This window comes from Pinus tabuliformis, chromosome 7, assembly GCF_031772625.1.
Source record: "Pinus tabuliformis cultivar Carrire ecotype Pingquan chromosome 7, CPIR1, whole genome shotgun sequence".
Lineage (NCBI taxonomy): Eukaryota > Viridiplantae > Streptophyta > Pinopsida > Pinales > Pinaceae > Pinus > Pinus tabuliformis.
The window spans coordinates 672002398-672024637 of record NC_142293.1 but is presented as its reverse complement, the minus strand read 5'-3'; the positions used below and the strand labels follow the sequence as shown (position 1 = coordinate 672024637).

General features: G+C 39.7%; 1 protein-coding gene across 1 annotated transcript in view; it reads right to left on the bottom strand.

Moving 5' to 3' along the window:
* Positions 1-22240, bottom strand: part of LOC149249248 (uncharacterized) — a 104948-nt gene that overhangs the window by 56219 nt on the left and 26489 nt on the right. Inside the window, exons 2-3 of the mRNA XM_089458662.1 lie at positions 6338-7432; positions 5623-5848 (exon numbers count right to left, since the gene is read on the bottom strand). Of these exons, the coding sequence (XP_089314788.1) occupies positions 5623-5848; positions 6338-7432 (1321 nt within the window). The remainder of the gene's footprint in view (positions 1-5622; positions 5849-6337; positions 7433-22240) is intronic.

Below are 22240 nucleotides of genomic sequence, written 5' to 3'. Positions count from 1 at the left end.
CAGACAGGTCGAAAGATCAAGTCCTTGAGGTCGGACAATGGAGGAGAGTACACCCTTGGAGAGTTTGTTGACTATTGTGCGGAGGCAGGCATTAGGAGGGAGTTCACTGTTCCTTACAACCCCCAGCAGAACGGGGTTGCAGAGAGGAAGAACAGATCCATCATAGGGGCTGCCAAAGCCATGTTACATGATCAGGGGTTGCCATTGTTCTTGTGGGCAGAGGCCTGCAACACAGTTGTTTACTTGCAGAACAGGAGTCTGCATCGTGCCTTGGGGCACATGACTCCGGAGGAGGCTTTCTCTTGGAAGAAGCCTGATATTGGTCATCTTCATATCTTTGGATGCATTACATACTCCTATATACCCAAGGAGAAGAGGACCAAACTAGAGCCCACCGCAGAGAAGGGTATCTTTGTGGGCTACAGTGAGACCTCAAAGGCCTTTCGGATTTACATTCCTGCACAGAGGAGAGTTGTTGTCAGACGGGATGTGAAGTTCGAGGAGGACAGGGCCTTTAGGAGGTCACGGGAGTTAGAGTATCTGGATCAGCCAGACCCTCAGCAGCAGTTGAGTCAGTCGCAGGGATCAGGAGGATCAAGAGGTACATCTATGAGGATGTCAGGTCCGTCAGTGAGCAGTGGCTCATCGAGCCAGAGGGGTGGTGCTCCGGGCAGCATGCAGAGCAGTTCACTAGGGAGTCCACTGATGGACAGTTCACACGGTACCTCAGCTTCTACAGGTTCAGGTGCAGGCAGGAGGACAGCAGACAGGCAGTCAGGAGTTCAGGCTACTGATGATGATGAGGAGGAGGAGTTTCATTCTCCGATGGGAGAAGTGCGCTCAGGGAAGAGGAAGCCCAAGTGGCTTCAGGACACCTTGAGAGATGCCACATCTGTTGCTGAGCCGAAGAGGCCGGTCAGAGAGAGTAGACCACCTGAGAGGTTCTGTAGCTATATGGCGATGGTTACCAGCATCCTTGACTCTGAGCCTTCTAGCTATGAGGAGGCAGCTAGCCAGCAGGTCTGGAGAGAGGCCATGCAGGAGGAGTATTCTTCTATCATGAAGAATGATGTTTGGGAGGTGGTGCCGAGGCCTGAGGGCAAATCCGTGGTTACTTCTAGATGCCTTTACAAGGTAAAGCATGCTGCAGATGGCAGCATTGAGAAATTCAAAGCGAGGTTTGTGGCTAGAGGGTTCTCCCAGGTAGAGGGAGTTGATTATGAGGAGACCTTCGCTCCCGTGGCTCGATATACTTCGATCCGCTCCATTATATCGATAGCAGCAGAGATGGGTTGGAAGATCCACCAGATGGATGTGAAGACCGCATTTCTCAATGGCTTCATACAGGAGGAGGTGTACATTGAGCAGCCACAGGGCTTTGAGGTGCATGGGAAGGAGTCCCATGTGTGCAGATTGAAGAAGGCCCTTTATGGCCTGAAGCAAGCTCCCAGAGCTTGGTACTCCAGGATAGATGCATACTTGCAGGGGATGGGTTTCACAAAGAGTGAGGCAGATCCGAACCTTTACTTTATTGTGATTGGTGAGGAGCCTCTCATTCTGGTGCTGTATGTGGATGACTTGATCATTACAGGTGCAGAGAGACTCATAGAGCACTGCAAGAGAGATCTTGCGGCGGAGTTTGAGATGAAGGACATCGGCTTGATGCATTACTTTTTGGGTTTGGAGGTGTGGCAGGAGGAGGGGCATTTCTTCCTGGGGCAGGGGAAGTATATTGTGGACATCCTTAGCAGATTCCACATGGAGGATTGTAGACCCATGTCGACACCGATGATCACCAACTGGAAGAAGCTTCATGCTTCGGATTCCGAGTTGGTGGATCCCACATTGTACAGGCAGCTGATTGGTTCCTTGATGTATTTGGTCAACACTAGACCAGATATCTGTTTTGCAGTCAACACGATGAGTCAGTTTATGAGTGAGCCTAGGAAGGTTCACTGGGTGGCTGCAAAACACATTTTGCGGTACTTGCAGGGGACAGTGGATTATGGTCTGGACTACAGGCAGGGAGATGGAGTGAGATTGGCAGGATACACTGATTCTGATTGGGCAGGTTGTGCTTCTGATAGGAAGAGCACTTCAGGGTGTTGTTTTGGGTTGGGTTCAGCAGTAGTGTCATGGTTCAGCCGAAAGCAGCAGTCAGTAGCACTGAGTTCAGCGGAAGCAGAGTATATGGCAGCCAGTCTAGCTAGTTGTGAGGCTATCTGGCTTCGCAAGATGTTGTTTGGCTTATTTGGTCAGCCGTTGAGACCTTCAGTGATTTATTGTGATAATCAGAGTTGCATTAAACTCACGGAGAATCCAGTATTTCATGACAGGTCAAAGCATATCGGGATCAGATATCATTTCATCAGAGACTATGTTCAGAAGGGAGCTGTGAAGCTTGAGTATATTTCCACTGATGAGCAGGTTGCAGATATTCTTACCAAAGCCTTACCACGGGGCAAGCATGTCTACTTCAGAGACAAGATGGGTGTGGTGAGGAACACCTTCCTCGGTAAGAGGGAGTGTTGAAATTTGGTACCGGAGGACAGGTGGTTCCCTTAGACTTTGATCTTTGGCCTAGGGAAAAGTGTCCAAAAGAATTTAATTTTTCTCCTAAAGTGACTTCATAATTTTATAAAGTTAAATCTAATTTAAAAGTGACTTTAAGTGATAAAGTTACTAAGTCTAATTTTAAAGTAACTTTTATAAAGTAAATGAAAAATTAGAAAGGAAAAGTGACTTTGGAAATAAATGACTAAGTGGGTCTTTATTAAAGTGGGGTGAATTAAAAAATAGAAAGTGAGATTTAAATGAGCATTTAATCTCAGCCATTGATCTAAATCTATTTCAGCCATTGGATTTAGAGATCACCCAAAAGTCACTTGGAGTTATATTAAAGGAGGAAAAGGAGGAAAAGGTCATTCATTCTTTCATGAGCAGATTGGGAGAAGGAGAGCAAGAGAGCAAGAGAGATTTCTGAGCAGGGAGGAGAAGGAGACAGCAGCGTGGCACACATTCCAAGGCAGCAGTTGAGCAGATTTGTACAGCTGATTCAGCACATAGTGAAAGGCAAATTTTTGCACAAAAATCGAGGAGCAGTTTGCTGATTTTTCTGCACACAAAACGGAGGCCGTACAGCATTTATTGCTGTCCTGTTTGCTGTAATTTCCAGATTGCTGTGAGGCACGAGAAAGGAGATAAGTTGTAAATTTGCTTGCTGATTTTTTTGCTGAATAATTCTCACTGTAAAAAGGCAATTTTCAGAAATAAAGAAGAGCTCTCAAACTGGTTTTCCCCAAGAGTTGTAGGGGGTTTTTCCAGGGTCAAGTTGACCAAAAATATCAGTGTTTTAATGGCTGTTTTTGATTGCTGATTTTTAATTCTGCAATTTCCAGCATTCTGAAAAAATTTCCAGAATTTGTGTTTTCAGCAATATTTATTTTTTTCAGTCTGTTAAATGTATGGTTATGGGAATGGGCATTTAACTACATGGGAGAAATAAGGAGAAACTGAAAACCGGGGTGGGAAAACATAAATTTTTACATGATCATGAGTTATTAAATTATTAGTATGTTCTGCAAAATCCTGAAGGAGGACTGGTGACTGTACTGTGAAACAAAGTTATTCCTATGCTTTTCCTCCATTCAGACAAGAAGAAGAGGTGGTGGTGGGCAGTAATCTGGAAGCTCAATACTCCACTCAAGGTTAGGTTTTTCTCTGGCTTGCCTTCTCAAACAAGATACGAACTTGGGAAATTCTGCAAAGGAGGGCTTTTAAGGGTCCTGGCATGTGCATCCTTTGCAAGAACAGCTTTGAGGAGGTTCATCATTACAGCTTTCTTGTCCTTTTACACAGGCTGTGTGGGTTGCTGCCATCTCCTAACTGGAGGAAGAGAGTAATGGTCAGGGAAAACCCTCAAAGATACCTTCAAATGTTGGATGGAGTATGCAGAGATGAAAGACCCTAGACATGTCCCAGACATTGTTTCTTGGGCAATCTGGTAGGCTAGGAACAAAGCTACCTTGCAAAAGAACTTCTATCTCCCCTCCAAGTTTTTCATATAATAAAATATATATACAGAGATCTGAAGATTCCAAAGAAGCCAAAGAAAATGAGATGGGTTAAGGAAGCTGATATGGATAGAAACAAGGCTTGGGCTTTTTTGATGGGCCCTCAGAAGGCAACCCAGGCATTTGTGGTGCAGGAGGTCTCCTCTATACCAGGGAAGACGACTGGCTATCTTTCAAGGGGTGATTAGGTCAGGAGTCAGGACAGCAACAATTAGGCAGAGATAAATACCCCAATCCTCCACCCTAAGCTGGCTAAAGAAAAGCAACTCAGAGATTTGCAGGTGTTCATAGATTCAAAGCCTGCCATTTCATGGATGGATGGCAGAAAAGCAATTGAAAACCTTTTGTTAGAAAATGTCATCACAGAAGAAAGGAAATCTCAGGCAGTCTATCCTCTATACCCTATTCACACATCTTCGGAGGAAAAAAACAAGGATGCTGATCTCCTTTCAAAGCAGGCAGCTGACTTGCAATTCGGAATTCTGGACTGCACTGAAAGCAAGCATGATGGGGAGGTCCTCCTTCCACAAAGACTGTTTCTCCTAAGTCCAGTACTCTCCATAACAGAGATACATTTATCCTCATGATAGTTGGACTGTAGCATCAAGTCATCATTCTTTGCTGATAAGACAGAAACCACTCCAGTATATACTGTTTTTGCTTTTGCTTTTGCTGATACTCATTGTTGAGATGATAGGATGACAGACAAAGGTTTCTTCCTTTGCTTTGTTCTTGAATGCAAACAGTAGTATGGACAGACTTCTTATCAGCTTTTGGCTTTCAACAGTGTCTCCTCTTGACATGTACAGAATGTATCAAAACCATTTATTTCCTGGAAATAATGTTCAATATGAGTTTTTTTCCTTTGAAGAAAATATGCTTATGTTACTGAGAGAGTTTAAGTTTTAACATATCCATATGACAGCAGATTCAGTTTGCATCTTCTTAATGTCCCTTTCTTTACCATTAATTTTACCACTTAAATTTTAAATAGCTGCGTTTGGTGGGTAAATTCTGCCCTAAAAGGATGATATGTGATGTCTCAAAAGTCAAATAACCTTTATAGATATGCATATTAATGTTGCAGGTATCCAAAGTAATTTCTTTATTCAGAATTATGACATATTTTAATAACGCAAATTCCAAAAAAATTTGGTAGGTTACATTGCATCTTTCCATCTTGCAGAAGTTGCTAAACTAAACAGATGAATTTTTTTTGTCTAAAAGAATAGAAGAATAGAGCATTGGTTGGTTGTAGTGTTCAAGTCTCAACCAGCAATGGAATGAACCACAAGATTTGGTGGGCATTGCACACTTGTTATTTCAAGAATACACTAAATGTCAGACGTTTAAACAAAAGTTGGACCAATAAAAATTAGTGAGCAACAGACCAAAATAGATTTTTGGTTAATGTAGCGAGGACAACATTAAAAAATACTGCAGGTCAAAAGCAGACAAGAGGGATGATTTTCATTCTATGAGTGAAATTTTAGTTTCCAATTAATGTAAAAGCCATAGTGGGTGAAATGGATGCAGATAATGCACTCACCAGCAAATGCACCTTTTGAAAGGTCCACAAGATCACGCAAAGCAAAAAAGTCGCTACTCTCAAGAAGATATCGCCGTGACCCAAGGCTGCGTTGTATAGATGCTCGAGAGGGGCAGCGAATGCATGAAAGCATTCTACTCAGTTTCTTCCGCATCTCCATAACATGCACCAATACAGGCACCCTTGAAAATATAAAAGGATTAACTGCACTGACACAGAGCATTGGCTACACACAAGAAAAGTTGGACCGTTAAAAAATAAGATCAAGATAGTGAAAGATTTAAACAAACATTCTGCAAGCATATAAAGCAGACCTAGTAGTTAAATATACACATAATTGATGAAAAAGGATGGAAGTCAGAAGAAGGTATGAAATTCTACAATTTCTCGAATTATAATAATAAATAATAATAATATAATTTAAGATCACAGTCTAACTAGACGCCAAATTGATGTATGAGAGCCCTTTGTGGTACAAGGGAAACCCTATGCAACAACTAGACTGACCAACAAAACAGTACAAGAAAACATGTTTCCTATAATAGAATTCAAAACATTCCAAGATTTAAGGGCATGTCATATTTTAACTGTATATCTCAATCCAAGTTCTGTATAATTTCACGCCACTGTTAAAATCTCTCTTATAAATACCTTTCAATAATCAACCTATACTGCACATGCCCTAGGCAAGATTAATTCAGTTGGAAATGATTACCTGGTCATAAATGGAATCAAGATATGCCTTCGCTAACTGAGAAACAGGGCAAGGAGTGAAGTCCCAATGTTGCAGGACTCGGGCTGGCAGTACTGCAGTTTCATTTGAATGGCATGAAGAGCAGAATAACTGTCCCATGTATTCACAATGCCGAGGCTTCCCCCAGCCAAGTGTTTGCACAAATTCTTCCATCAGGCTTTTTGCTACGTCAAGGTGTTTGTAACAACCTGCACATGAATAGTGTTGTGCTTCCAACAACTGTTTCAAAGATTTATGAGGATGGGTTTGAACAATAAGCCTTATGGTCTTCCCGAAAGCAGAAGTTTCCTCATTATCACTGTGTTTGTAATCATTGGTAATGAACCCAGTATGTGAACTAGGTGACAGGCCTTCATGAGATTGGAAACTGGAACTTTCTTCTGATACTCTCTGCATATTTGCAGGTGCATGCCCTTCCAAACTAGCAGGTGACTCGAGAAAATTTCTTTGTGGTAACAAAAACCAAAACAATGGTGGCGCTGAATCAAATGGACTTCCAGCACGGAGAAGGGAGAGTAAGCATTCTTGAATAAGCACACTTCTTTCACTGACGACAGTGGGGGAAGCATTTCCAAATATCTTATAAGAGTCTTTTTCAACAAGATCCCATGGAGAGGGGAGATTTCCCCTGCCTTGAGAAGAAAATGTATTTTTCAGTTGACGGTAAAGACCAAGGAAATCACGAAATCTCCGTTCAATCTCCCATTGATTTCTTCCACTATGAACGCTTATTTGGTATACAGTATATTCCTTTACACCAACCAACCTTTCCCCAAAGGAAGCTCCTTTTCTTTGCTTTGCTCCAACAACTTCAATCCAATCAAACTTCTGGATATACTGCATGTGTGGATAGGCACTATCCACACCTGATGTAGAGGCACCTAAAGCTCCATCCCTATAACCCCCAGAAGAATGTCCTGATAAGCCTCTTTTAGTGTGAAGTTGAGCGAACCTACCTCCACCACTTTCACCTGAATTAAGCAGCACCTCCTCCATGTCATGAACAGTGTTAACATAGGATTCATTCACATCCAATGCCTCAACATAGCGTGAAAGCTGCAGAAACACAATGAATCAAAGTATTAAACATCTATTTAGTTAAGTTATAATATAAGCCCCTGTTTGTAGCAAGAAATATCCTTAACAATAAGTACATAGCATATCCCAATCCAATAGTCCAGATATAAGGCATAGATAAAACAAAAATTGCACATAACATGAAGTATACTTGCTAGGGGCAATGATTCACATGCTGTGCTTTTATACTAAAAAAACTAAGTATGTAGAAAACAGAATACATAAACTCAGTCCATGATTGTGTAAACAAAATAAGATTAAATGCATCTCCCAGTAAATACCAAAGATAGAAAGAGGAGGAAGAAAATCAGAGCATCTCCTGAATTGGCAGTGTAGTAAAATTGGCATTCTAACATGGCAAAAGCGACCACTGTTTAGCACATCAGCCATGCTTTCTATAATCTTTAAATCAAACATGTGCATCAGAACTAAAGAAATAATATTAAATATGTTGCCTAGTAAACTACTCAAAAGACAATATGTCTTCCTGGTGGTGATCATTTATTAAAAGTTCATTTGTTGATAATTAAGCCCACACCGTGAAATTTTGTGTGGCTCTGTTGAAGGAACAAAAAGATGTCTGGGCATTTTTGGTAAAGCAGGCAGCACAACAGTACATGAGGAAAAGACAGAGGCTCTTAATATAAGGCATGAAGACTTATTGGCTTGTTAAAAAATCAAACATTGTTCATCCAAGACAGAATACAATACCCCAGCTTTCAAACAAAATGCTTTACTACAGTTTGGGCTAATTTAATTATATTGCAATTTCTTTTTTAATCCTCCACTTGTCCATTTAAGTCTTTTTCATATGATAATGAGTTTGTAGAAAGAGCTCAACACATTTTGGTCTTTGGGCCAGGCAGTGATATTTTGTCATTTTCACATCTCGCCTACATATCTACAAATTGTCCTAGCCTTTTGGGTTAGATTTTTTTTTACTGTGGCCTAAAATTAGGGAAAATGATAACCCATTTCAACATTTTGAAGTCCACACCTCTTCTTAACTTTTGGTTCAATGGGTATAAGAGAAAGGTTTTTGATTTTTTCAAATTCTCTTAAGACCGCCTTCATATTTTCATGACTTAGGCATAAAAAGAATTAAGTCTGCTCTGTCCTCCTCTTGCTTAGCTATTTGAAGCAAACTTGTATTTAATAGGGGTCTGGGTGCTCCACTGTTTCATTGAAATCCTTGGGGTCCTTTTTATTAATATCCAAAAGCAAATCTTGATTAGCCCTGGCCCCTCTCGTGTCCTCGAGACACGGGGGGCCTTTTTGTCTAGCACTTTAATTCGCCCAAATACATCTTTGGTCAAATTTAAAGAATACATTTTGTTGTCCAAATCACCATGGCCTCTCAACACCTGTCACCAAGAAGGTGGTGACATTCCAGAGAAACCAAAATCTCAATCTCGTCCAACTCTTGCAGAAGGGCTCAAGTGACCTTGGCAACAGCAGAATGAATTTCAAGTGAAAGGTAATCCTGGTCATGATGACCAAGTTCCACCGTTTAATGGGGCAAAAACAACAGCCCCTTGCACATTAATTCAAGTTTCCAAATGATTTGATAGCAGTGGGTGCCTACAGCCATTCCATTTGCTAAGCCAAGCTTCAAGTTAAATATAAAGTTCATCATCCTTCACTTCAAGGCATATTTCCAAACACAGCACAAAGTCACAAATCCTCAAAAAAAATTGATTGTTGAGGTGCACATAGACAACCAAATTCTCAAATATTGGAATCCCTACAGCCAGTTGCTGTTTACTACTAATGAACTAGCCATGCAGAAATGGGACCTGTTAACCTGCGTGTCAGCAGGGTTACATATGGACACTTCGCAATATTTATCACCACCATTGTAAGCCCAAGGTCACAAGTCAAAAGCAATGCAAAAACCATATGAGGCCCTGTATTAGATATCCTAGACCTGTGTCTTTTGGGCCTATATCTTGTCTTGGTCGGACCATGGCTAGTCCCTTGAAGTTTCACTTTAGGTTACTCTCATCCTGTATGGAATTGGAGGGCCTTAGGTGAATTTTATTTAGGACCCATGGTTTTATGGGAGTTGGCATTTGTAGGGGTAATCGCCGGTGTATGGGCCATTTCAATGCGCATCAAGATGCACTATGTCATTCCACATAGTTATGGCCTATAGAGTCTGTAGGTGGCCTTGGATTTGGTGCGATATTCTTCAGACAAATGGTTATGGCCTATAGAGTCTATAGGCGGGCTTGGATTTGGTGCAATATTCTTCAGACAACTCTTTGAGCATGGTGGCCTCATGACAACTTTTCGTGTTTCCCGATGCAAAGTGGACCCAATAGTCAAAAAGTCAACTTGGTCTCAGATTGTGCAATTTGATGAGAGGATTCCATGCCACGTAGAATTTTGATCAGAGCAACCAATGCCTAGTTACAACTTGGTCAAGCTTAATAAACTAATCAAAGTAGATTTCCAAGTGGCAAAACAAGTGCAGCATTTTGGCCAAATCAGACATGCATTGCATCAAAAGTGATCACCCTGACAAGACGAACAATAGCCATGTGTCAGATTTCAGAGATCACTTAGGGCATTAAAGAACTGACACAGGGTGGTGATGACATGGTAGAGAAGATGATGATGTGGCAATGCCCAATAGGATATGGAAAATATGAGAGATACCCCATATAGATCCAGGCCAGCAGGGCAATACCTAGGTTCCAAAACTGCCAAAAGGGCAAGGGCATTGAAAATCCAACAATTAGGTAGCTAAGTCGAATTACACAAGGAAAAAAGTCCAGTCGAACTAGTCGTTGGAGGTCCAATTAGCCATTAAGACGAGCCCACTAGTCATTGGAAGGAAGATGGATCGAGAAGTTAGATGTTGGACCAAGAAAGTAGTCATTGCAAGATGAATTTCTCCATTAAAAGACCAAGTCAAATTCTTCATGGACCAAAATAGTGGAACACTAGGCCAAAAAAGCCTACTATTTTGACTATTGACCATCATGAACCATTAGCAAAAACAATCTTTAGTTAAATTGTGGAAATTTGTCCAAGTCAACCCCCTAGTGGGTGAATTAAATATTATATTGTAATGTTTTATGACTTATTAACTAAGTCTTCAACTTGTGGATGACTAATAAAATATTTTCTCAAGGAATCAAAACAAGCCATTAGCTAGCCTTTTTGTAGCCACTACAATTTTTTCTGTAAAGGCTAGCCTCCCCTCATTGTAAATGTTGTTGTCATTTGAGATTGGTGCCATCATTAATTAAAAGCTCATTTCTTGCAAACCTTTGTCTATTCTATATGGATTGTGTAGAGCTAAATTTATTTTCACTTCTTTTCTTAATATATGCTATTGAGGTTTAATCTAATTTTTTTATAATAAGTAAAATTACAGTAAGGTTAACAGATCTTGCTATTGAGGGGCTACACAGCCACATGGAAAGGGCAAACTAGAGGGCAACCCCACTTTGTCAATTTGTTTTGCACGTGGATTGATCCACGCAACCAGACCATTTCGAGGGAAGATTTGAATTGTGGAGGATCTTACATTCATCTGACATAGGATCTGAAGACTGGAAATGCCATGTTGAGAGGGGCCGCTCCTAAGTGGGTTCAAAGATTACCAAGGAAATTAAGTCAATAGTGGGGGCGATTTATTTTCAAGACCAAACCTACTCCTTTGAGTTGTCAAGCTATATCGATCTAAGAAGGTGTTGATTCTGTGCTATAGCAAGGGTGAGGTAAGTAAGGCATGGGTATAACCAAACAACCACCTCTTTTCAAAAAATTATAAAACTTTTACTTATCAGCATTTAGTTTATGAAATAATAGCTTCTTGTTTTTTATTTGTTTTATTTATTTAGCAAGCATCTCTTTAGAGGCAATTGATTAAATTGATAGCCTAACCAAGGATAGATACAAGAAACTATTTTTGCGCATTTTACACTTGTATTTAGCTGATTTGTTTTGCAAATCTAGACATTTGCTGGCTGTAATACACATGATTGACAACAAAAATAAAGGTTTCAGCTATCTAAGTAAGTTGCATTTTCATCACACCTCTTGTATTATATAGTGAACTTGTGTTCCCTATCCTTTCACCAGATCCTGCTACTGATAAAGAAGCTCACTTTCAGCCGTACAGCCATTGGTAGGGAATAAAGCGTATAGAACTGGGTCAACCTAGTACAGAAGCAACGCGATTCCGCGTGTTCTGGTTATAAATAGAAACCCACCGAACCTGCTATATATGGTGGCGTTTTCCATTTACTCTATTGCATTTAATTTTAACAGTTTCCATCATTTAAATTTTAGATAATTTCCAGCCACACTAAAAGGCCAAATCAAAATTTGGAAATTATTGGGTGAGTTTACCCAATGGGGTTCCAATCATAATTCTGAAAAATAATTTCCAGCTTGGTGGAAACTTATTTTTTCAGCTGTTTTAGGTTGAGGGGAGGCCCCCAAAGCCTCAAAAGTGACCCTCATACCTCTCCACCCCTAGACTTCCAATCTAGAAGTGCTTAGGCACTTGTAGGGTGGATGTTGAAAGTTAAATAGCTTGTTGTCCCTGTTTTCTTATTTGCAGACTTTACAGTCTGATATACAAGACAACAAGTTGGTTTGACCTATAGCTTTCTAACCAATAGCCTAAATTGAAAACTAATTGCATATTTGATTAGGTTAATTTCTATAGACCAAAAACCACTGGTTACACTCTATATTTCTTGTATTTTGGTACTGCTAAAATTCCCTGTTTAGTTTTCTGCTGCATAGTGACATCTTTCACAGCTAGACAGTTCTGGGAGATTAATGCCTCCACTTCAGGTAACCCCATATAAGGCACTAGTCATGGTTGGGATTATTTGGGATTATTTTAGGGACTCCTTCCTTGCCCATTTAGGAGGTTGTTGGGCCAAAACACTGGGGGCTTGGACCAAGGTGACAATGAGCCCCTGCCCTGTGTGCACCCATCCAGCAGGTCGCCAAGACCTAAGCAACCCTGCTAATGGATAGGTAACATCATTTAGTGTTGTTGTTAGGGAGAGTATTTCAACCTGGTCAAACATGACATCAACCACCTTTTTTTTTCAATTGTTTGTTTTGTACTTTGATAAGATATTCGTTTAAGGACTAACCTACAGAAACTCATCTGGTGACTCCATCCAAGGGAACTTCATCTGAACATGATCATAACAAAAGGTACACTACAGTGTCTTCTAAACAAGGTGAATTAACTTTTGCTCTCAAACCTGAATTATTTTATCAACGTAGGAAAACTAATGCTAAACCTGGGGAACAAAATTGCATTGCATCTCCACTTGCACTCCTTTTGACTTGAAAATTTTTTGATCATCAAGAGTCTTTAATTCACAACACTTATTTATGGCTTTACCATGGTTGATTGATTTATATAAACCATTTGATTTCTCACAAATAGCTGGTCAACCTCATGATCTTCCTAATTCCCTAAAAAAACTACCCAATTTCAAGGGAGATTATTAACAAACTGCACAAGAGTTTTGGGAATTATTTACTAGAAGCATGTCAGCATTGAAAGTTAGTCATATAGATGAAGCAATGAAATGTTTTGTACTTGGTTTAAGTGGTGATGCATCTAGATGGTTTTCTAATCTTCCAGATAATTGCAAAAGCAATTTTAATATTACTAATAGATATTTTTTTCAAAAGATGGGCTAAAAAGAAAGACATTAGGTTCCTTTTAAATGCATTGACAGTTATTAAGAGAAAAGATAACAAAATTGTAGAAGAATTTAATGTTAGATTTGATAAAGTGGTCCAAGGCAACCCTGAAGACCATAGACCTCGTGATAAAGCAATTCTAACATATTACCTTAATGCATTTGAAGGAAATTTTCAATCATTCTAAACCTAACAATATCGGTGAGGCCAAAGAGAATGTCAAAGCCATTGATGACAGTTGGGCATTATCTGCTAGACACAACATAATAACCCCATCCAAATCGAGAATCGAATCCCAACCCAAAAACTTTGAATCAATGGACAAAACTTCCACATCCCATAACTTTGATGATTCAATTTCCCTTTTAGCTCAACAATTTAAAGATTTTCAACTAACTGTGAAAGACATTGTGCAAGGCCAATAGGCTATGCAAAATAAAATCATATAATTGGAAAGAGGTCAACAATCTCTCCCTCCGAGGAACAATTTCCCACATAAAGGAATACATAAGGCTCCTTACTAGGGCCAGAAACCTCCAAACCCTTTAGAATCAAATAATGCATTAAATCACTTTCACCCTCATTTTTGTAGAATTTGTGATGTGTTTCACTCAAAGCTCACTTGTGTAGCCTTTGCGGAAGCATGGAATGAACATAATTCCGATAGATCGGGAGTACCCGATATATGCACCTTATCCTCTTTTTTGGGGATTGATGGATTATTTGGTGAACCAAAACCAATGGAAAGGAAGCCTGAAGTCAATAAAGCCACTCAATATTTGGGAGGATGACTTCTCCTAAAAAAAATTAACAAATATATGTCGAAAAGTTTAAGGGGAAAACTTTTCAAAGAAGACCTAAGGATACATCCTTCCCAAACCAAAATCCTGGTCAAGCATCCTATTCTTTCAAGAAAGGCATAGATAAACTTGAGCCTTCGAACTCCAAAAAATTGGATATAGACATTTCTAGTTGTGCCAGTAATGTCAAAGTTTTATCCCTTTGACTAAGGTTGTTAAGTTGCCTACTCAAATCAAATAAGGAAGGTCCTAGGTTTTAGAATCCCATGGTGGATAAAGACATTAAGAGTAAGTAGCTTGTTATGGAACAAGTTGAAGATCCTCTACTTTTTCTCACCATCACTATGTTTAATAAGCCAAAGCAAGAACCCCTTACATGAGCCATTCTTAGTTTCAATGATTGTGACTTATTGGATCCTTCACAATTGCATGATGGATTCAGGGACCACAGTTAATGTCATGAGCTTAGAGGTGGCCAATAGGATGGGACTTAGAACTTTGCGTCCATATAGAAATATATGTGCCTTTGATTCCTGTGAGATCCCATCCACAGGCTTAATCAAGGATCTACAAGTCCACCTCGCAACACATCTTGATGCTTTCTTAAGTATGGATATCATGGTGTTGGATGTCCCCCTAACTTGGGGAATACTTCTATCTAGAAAGTGGATGGCAAACATAGGTGATGCGATCCAAATGATCTATCATACATCACGCTACATACCCTAGAAGGTTAACCAATTCATTTATATAGGGAGGAATATCGAAAAAAACATGTGGATGATCCTAGGAAACCTCATAATGACATGAAATTCATAGAAGATAACATGGGGTCACACACTATCATGGTTATTGATGTCATTCCACGAAAGGATACAGATGGGTTATGGAAGATGAACTTTGATGGTGCATCCTTGAAGTATGGAAAAGGAGGTGGGATTTTTTTCACATCCCCCAATCATGAATTGATTCATTTCTTTACAGATTGGATTTCAGGCAACGAATAATGAGGCCAAGTACAAAGCTTTATTGTTAGGTTTCACTGCTGCTAGAGATTTGGGAATAAGATGTTTGAAAATCATTGGGGATTTTGACTTAGTGGTTTGTCTTGTGAAGAGCCTACATGCCTACAAAAATGAAAGACTCAAACGATATAGGCAAGCAGTCATAGGAGCAATAGATGCATTTGATGCATTCGGTCTAGAGGTGGTGCCAAGATACATGAACACGACAGTGGATTCATTGGCAGTATCTACCTCAATCATGCGACCTTGCCCGAAATTGGAGAAGGGTGGTTGTATCGAGATTCTTTATAGACCCTCGATCCCATACAATGTTGAGAACTCGCAAGTATTTGAGGATGATGATCAAATTGTCTAGTTTCTCGAGGGTACTGAAGAGTTTTCGAGAAACAAATTTGACTTGAGGGATGAGCATTTTGTAGAAAAATTGCCCTCCGATTTGATTTCGTTGAAAACATCTTTTAATTGAGATGATGCTTCCAAAGGACAAATCGATGTGATCAACCCGGATGTGTATGAAGCGATCAATGTGGGTATCAAGGCTAATTCGAAAATGATTGAAGTAGGAAGTCACATCACGCATGAGGAGAAGAGTAAGATTAAAAAGTTAGTGATGGACTTCAAGGATGTGTTTGCATGGTCATACAATGAGCTTAAGGCATATAAAGATGATGTCATTTAGAACACCATCCCATTGATCAAAGATGCTAAGCCTTTTATGCAAAAGCTCAAGCAAATCAATCTAGACCTAGCACCTCTTGCGAAACAGGAGCTAAAAAGATACTTAATGCTGATATCATTGCCTCGTCTAGACGTACCACTTGGATCTCAAATCCCATGGTGGTGAAAAAGAAAACGGGTAAAATCCACATGGGGCATATATTTTATAAATCTAAATGTAGTCTCAATCAAAGACAACAATCCCTTGCCCAACATGGAAATGTTGTTGCAACAGGTCATGGGGTCTAAGATCATGTCTTTTCTCAACGATTTCTTTGGGTGTAGCCAAGTTTTAGTAAAGGACGAACACAAAAAGAAAACGACATTCACGACTCCATGGGGGACATGAATATATAAGAATGCCTTTTGGGTTGCAAACTGTGAGTGTGGCATTCCAAAGGGCAATGGATTATGCATTTCATGACATTATGAAGATCATCGAGGTTTATCAAGATGACCTTACGATATTCTCAAAGAAGCGCAAAGAGTCAATCACTTGAGACAAGTCTTTGAGAGATGCCAAAAATATGGGATTTCACTGAATCCAAATAAAATTGTGTTGACTATGACAGAAAGAAAGCATCTAGTTCACATGGTTTTGTAAGGTCAACTTTATTAGGAGGATCATCCAAAATGTTGTTGAGATCATAAAACCCTTGAATAATTTGTTGAAGAAAGATGCCACTTTCAAGTGGGATGAGGCAAGTAGGACAGTGTTTCAACAACTTAATAATTCCATCACCCATGCCCCAATCTTATTGAGTCCTAATTATACAAGGAATTCATCATTTTCTCATTTGCTTTGAATAATACCATCATTGGGGTTCTCCTTCAAAACAGTGAAGGAGGTCATGAACAACCCATCACATTCACGAGCAAAGATGCTTAGGGATGTGGAGCTTCACTATGGAATTATGGAAAAGCAAGCTTATGCATTGGTTAAATCATTAAAAATTTATGTAGTTATGTGGGCTACTCTAAAATAGTGGCATTTGTTCCCCATCCTGCGATTAAGGAGATTCTATCACAACAAGATTGTTTAAAAACTAGACGAAAGTGGGTAGTGAAAATGCAAGAGTATGATTTGGAAAACAAAACCCACTAAAGTTATTAAGGGTCAAGGACTTATGAAACTGATGGCCGAGGGCAATGAAAAATCCCTGGGACTCTACAATGATACGTGTACCACGGTTAGCAAAATTACTCAAAATTTCGACAACATTGAATGGTACAAGGACATTATTTATTATGTCCAGAGTACTCTTAGGCACCTTCTGAATCATAAACGCAAATCTTTGAGGTTGAAGGCCTCAATGTATTGTTTTACAGATCAAAGGTTAGAATGGAGAAGTCTTGATGGGGTGATATTGCGATGTGTAAATCTTGAAGAATCCCTAGCCTTAATCCAAGAGTTTCACAAGGGGCTATGTGGTGGCCATCACACAGTGAGAACTACCACGCTACTATTGGCCATCCATCTCTATCAATGTCCACAAATTCGTTAGAGTGTCAGTCGTGTCAACTCTTCATGGGAAAGAAAATGTTGGTTGCACTCCCTTTGCAACTAGTGGTGGTAGAGGAACCATTCCAGCAATAGGGACATGATTTCATTGAAGAGTTTAAAGAGAATTCCAATAATAGTCATAAGTGGATTTTTACCTCTACCAATGATTTCACTAGATGGGTAGAGGCCATACCTACAAAAAGACAACCAACAGGATAGTGGTTAGTTTTCTTGAAGATAAGATTATAACTCGTATTGTTGATAAGACTTCTTTTGGAACCACTGTGTAGAATATGAGAATTATCCAACATTTCGAGTGAATGCTCTATGATATCCCTCTTGGGAAAATTACCCTTATGACACTATTATGATCTAGGGTTTTCAATGAATACAGGAAAGACCAATATTTCATCACAACATTACAATACTCATTAATCCATGAAATGGTGATGCTCTTTAATTGGGTACACAACACAACAATAAAGAGTTTAGCAGCCAATTGATTCCACAAACAATTATTTATAGTCTAATGTTGATTCAACAAGTGATTATAGACTTACAACATCGTAACAGAGTTTACATAAACTATAGCTAACCATCACCAATTAGAGACCTATCTCAGCCCTGCTGTCATAACCACACTAACCAGTCTCGTTGGTTACTCCAAATTGCTATTACACTAGCTGCTTCAAACCTCCAACGGGCCAACATCCTCCTAACCCTTGTGGATTCCTATTTGTACCCCCTTTATGTTCCTCATGGCCTCAGAGATAGCCTCTTGATCTACCTCTGTCACAATGAATTGGTCGCCAGCTATCCTCTACCTCAAACATGATTGTATGGGTCTCCTGCAACCTCTACCATAGAGAAGGGATCTCTAACCTCCTCGTTGCCTTAGGGCACTAATCCATTGCCTCACAGGGTTGATTTCAGCCCTGTTGCCACAAAGAATGGGCCCCTAACCTCCTCGCTACCTGAGAGGATGGATCTGCTGCCTCATAGGAATGATTTTAGCCTCGCTGCCTCAAAGCACTGATTTGTTGCCTCAAAGGCATGATGTTAACCTCGCTACCACAGATAATGGACTCTAATCTTCTTGTTGCCACAAAGCATTGATCCATTGCCTCACAGGGTTAATTTTAGCCTCGCTACCATAGAGAATGGACTCTAATCTCCTCGCTACCACAGAAACAATGATTCGCTGACTTGGAATTGACTTATCCAGCTTGGCTTCTTCAAGAAACATCCTCACATGCCTCAAAATATCTTACTGCCACAGATAAAAGCTCAGAGAGATTTGTTTCCACAAATACAGCCTCAAGAGTAATTTGTTGCCACAAAATGCTGCTTCAAAAACCTTCGTTGCCACATAATGGGTAAACATTGCCTCAAAAACTCTCGCTACCTCAGAAATGATGATTCCATCTTTGGTTTTGCTTCGGAAATATGATCTTCCAATCAAACTTTGGCCTTGTAACCAAAAAGGGAGAAGGATTGGCTAGGGTGGAATCCTTCACCACTGAAACCAAACAGAAAGAAGGGGGTCTTAAAACCCTCCCAGAGCCTCAGCCCAAAAATAAAAAAGAACAACAATCCATTATGCTCACAATGAACCTCCTCTCTTCTTTCTATAGATTCCCTTTGGGGTTTTACCTCCTAATTTTAATTTTGAGTGGCTTACAAGTTTCCATCTATTTTCCCCAAATTTAACTTCTATTGCAAGTTTCCCTCCATTTGCCCCAAATTATCTAATGTTACCTAAGTAACATCAAAAAATGGGTTCCCCCTTTACAAATGACTATAGCCTACGAGGTTAAATAGGCTACTATGTCCTCCCTTGGGCAATTTAGTTGGAAGAGGACATTATAATCCCCCCATCCTGGCATTGCTTGCCCTCAAGCAACTGAAAATTCGGGTACTATATTATTTGTTCTTCTTCCCACATGGTGTCCTCTTCAGGCAAATCCTTCCACCTGGTAAGATATATTGAAGTCATCCTACCCGTCAATCTCCTCTCTCAGACAACAATGGTAGCATCTGGAGTTAATACTAACTGCCCCTCCAATATCTCTCCCTCTTCAATGACTTCATGATTGTTGCTCTGTCTCATCTACAACAATCATTTCAGAAGTATCATCTTCATCTACTTCTGCCTGCACTTCATCAATGCTAGTAATTGAACCCAAAAGGGACAATTTTGTCTTTCAACCTGCAGTGGAATTACATTTGATGTCTCCCAAGACCAATGAAAATTTTCAAAGGCTTATTTGGCCATTCGCTGAAGGAAAAATTATTGAACATAAATCTGAAAATTTGCAACTAGTGGCTTCATTCCCTTTTTATTTCTCGACTAAGAAGTTTTCTAAAAGTGTGGGTTCTCTTTTTGGATTCTTGGAAGCCAAACTAGATTGATTATGGCTATTATTTGACATCCGAACACGAACATGGTTACATCTTTGTCCTTTTTTCCAAAATCCCTTTTGGAAATATCAACAAATACTTTGTACTTTATGGAACCTTTTACCATCACTATGTTGAAGTTGCATATCCACATCTGTGATATCATTTTGTGGAGCAATGCCTAAGGCCTCCTTATCACTTTTATCCACTCTTGGAGGCAAGGAAGCACTTTCAAGGCATTGAATGTCAAAAGCAGGGTTGATTGTTTCAATGGATTTCCTGGTTTGTTTCACCTTAAAATCACTAGCATCATTTAGTACAAACTTCAGAGTTGTTAAATCCTCAAGTTGTCGTATCTTCATGGCTGCATCATCAGCCCCCACTTCATTGCTTTCACCATTATCATGTGATTGAGATTTCTTCTATTTCTAAATTTGTAATTATTTGGAACCATTTTGGATGTGAACGAATCTTAACGAAAGCGACCATGAAGACCACTTTTATGGTGCCCCTTATGGTGATTTGCACTGCCATTCATATAATGATCTAGTACTTCATCTACTTGAACGCATAATTCTTTCTGTTCAGCAAGAATTTCTCTCAAGCATTGCCTCCTCTTTTTGGCATCCCCATCTATAAGCTCTAGAATTAGCGTGGGTTGTAGCAATCCTACAGGATGAGTATGCTTGGGCTTGTTCTACTGACAATTCATGTACTCCCTTACATGCCTCAACACATCATCCTTGAGGCCTTTCCAAGAAAACCTTTCTCTAATCTGCCTGTAAGTTTTGAAGAACCCTTGGTGTCCTGCTAGTGGTGTGTTATGTGTGGTCTTCAAGATCTTCTCCTTGAGTGTAGATTCAAGGACCAAATATAACCTGTCTTTATAGAAAATGACCTCATCTACTACTTTGTACCTATCATCTTGGATGAGACAGTCCATTAACTTGCAAGCAAACTTGTTTTTGGAATATTCTACTAGGAGATGGGCTTTCCAATCTTTGATAATTCCATCAACGAACACATGGTTGGTTTCCTCGAAAGCGCATCAACCACAACGTTCTTCTTGTAATCAATATCAAAATCATAGGCCTAATACTGTGGTTACTATCCGACAACTTCTGACTTGTGATCAAACATTCCACTATGCAAGCTACATCTCCATGCCTAAATATAGCCTCCATTATCTTAGCTAATATAGTTCAAGGACTACCAATAGACATACCTCTCAACACTACCCTGCTACCATTTGAGGCCTTGAATTCCATCTCCATTACCAGGTAGTTCATTGAGAAATAATGTCTATACCCCCAACCAATGTTGCACAAAACGGGGACGTTTTTAGGAAGCGGGGACGCAGAAGCATCATTTTCCAAAAATCTAGGAAGCGAAGCATCTCAGAAGCGTCTACTATATATATATATATATTATATATATTTTTTTTGCATTTATATTCAAAACAAACATCCCAAATACCAAATTAGTTGTAGAAGACATGAAAACATGCATATTTTTACATAAATCAAGATAGATATGACATCCATTGTACATCAATGATTAATTATTCCAACATCAACCATCTACAATCTAGATTCCTCTTCTCTTGTCTAGCCTTTGCCTCTACTTCAATTCTATAGGGATTTTAGTCAACATTGCCTAATTTTGATCAAACAGCTTAATCCAAGCCTTATAACATGGTAGAGAAAGCTTAACATGCTTGATCAATGATTTTGACTTGATTGAAGGGTACATAATTGCTAGGCCATGACAAAGGAGTTCAACAATCAATAACACCATCACTAAGGTACATATAGGGCTTGTTGCTCTTGATTAAATGCCAATCACATGCCCTCATACATGATATAATCCAATGAAATGCCACAATCCCATTGATCCTGAAAACTGTTAAGTGTGCTGAATTTTGAATGGGTTATGAAATTCTATTTTCTCCATATGAATTTTGATGAGGTTGGAACCACTCTCAAACATCCTTAAGTCATTTCATGGTAACGTTAAAAATTTAAGTAAAAGGATGGAAATGAAAGATAAAGGAGAATGTCACTTTTACTTTAAGAATTTAACATTGCCATTAGGGAGCATTTAGGAAGCGTCTAGGGAGCATCAAGAGGCATCTTGGGAGTATTCGAAAAGTGTAGTTCCTCATAGAATAGTTCGAAATTTCCAAAAAAAAAAACAAAAAACAAAAAAAGCCCGGCGAAACCATCTATCTTCTCTCGGATCCTCTCGCGATCTACGGTGGATACATGCCCAAACCTCCACAGATCCGCACTCGATCCTTTCCGGATACGTGGATTGGGTAGTAGGAACCGCGGATCCGATTTTCCGATCCACAGTTCTGCCGAAGGATCAGTGGTGGATCCGTACAGGACGCGGATCTCCCTTTGGATCCTTGGGGGGGACGGTTCCTGCAACACTACCCCCAACACAACATTGGTATCTACAAGATTTACTATGTACAAATCATCGGTGAATGTGTAATTACCCAGTGTCACGCTCAAGCGTGGACTCTTCTGTGTGCATCTCATGTTGTACTCATTAGCCACCACAACGCCAAAGCCCTCAAACTATTCTGTGAGAATACCTATCTTTGCCACCAAAGTTGCATCAATGAAATTGCGAGTTGCTC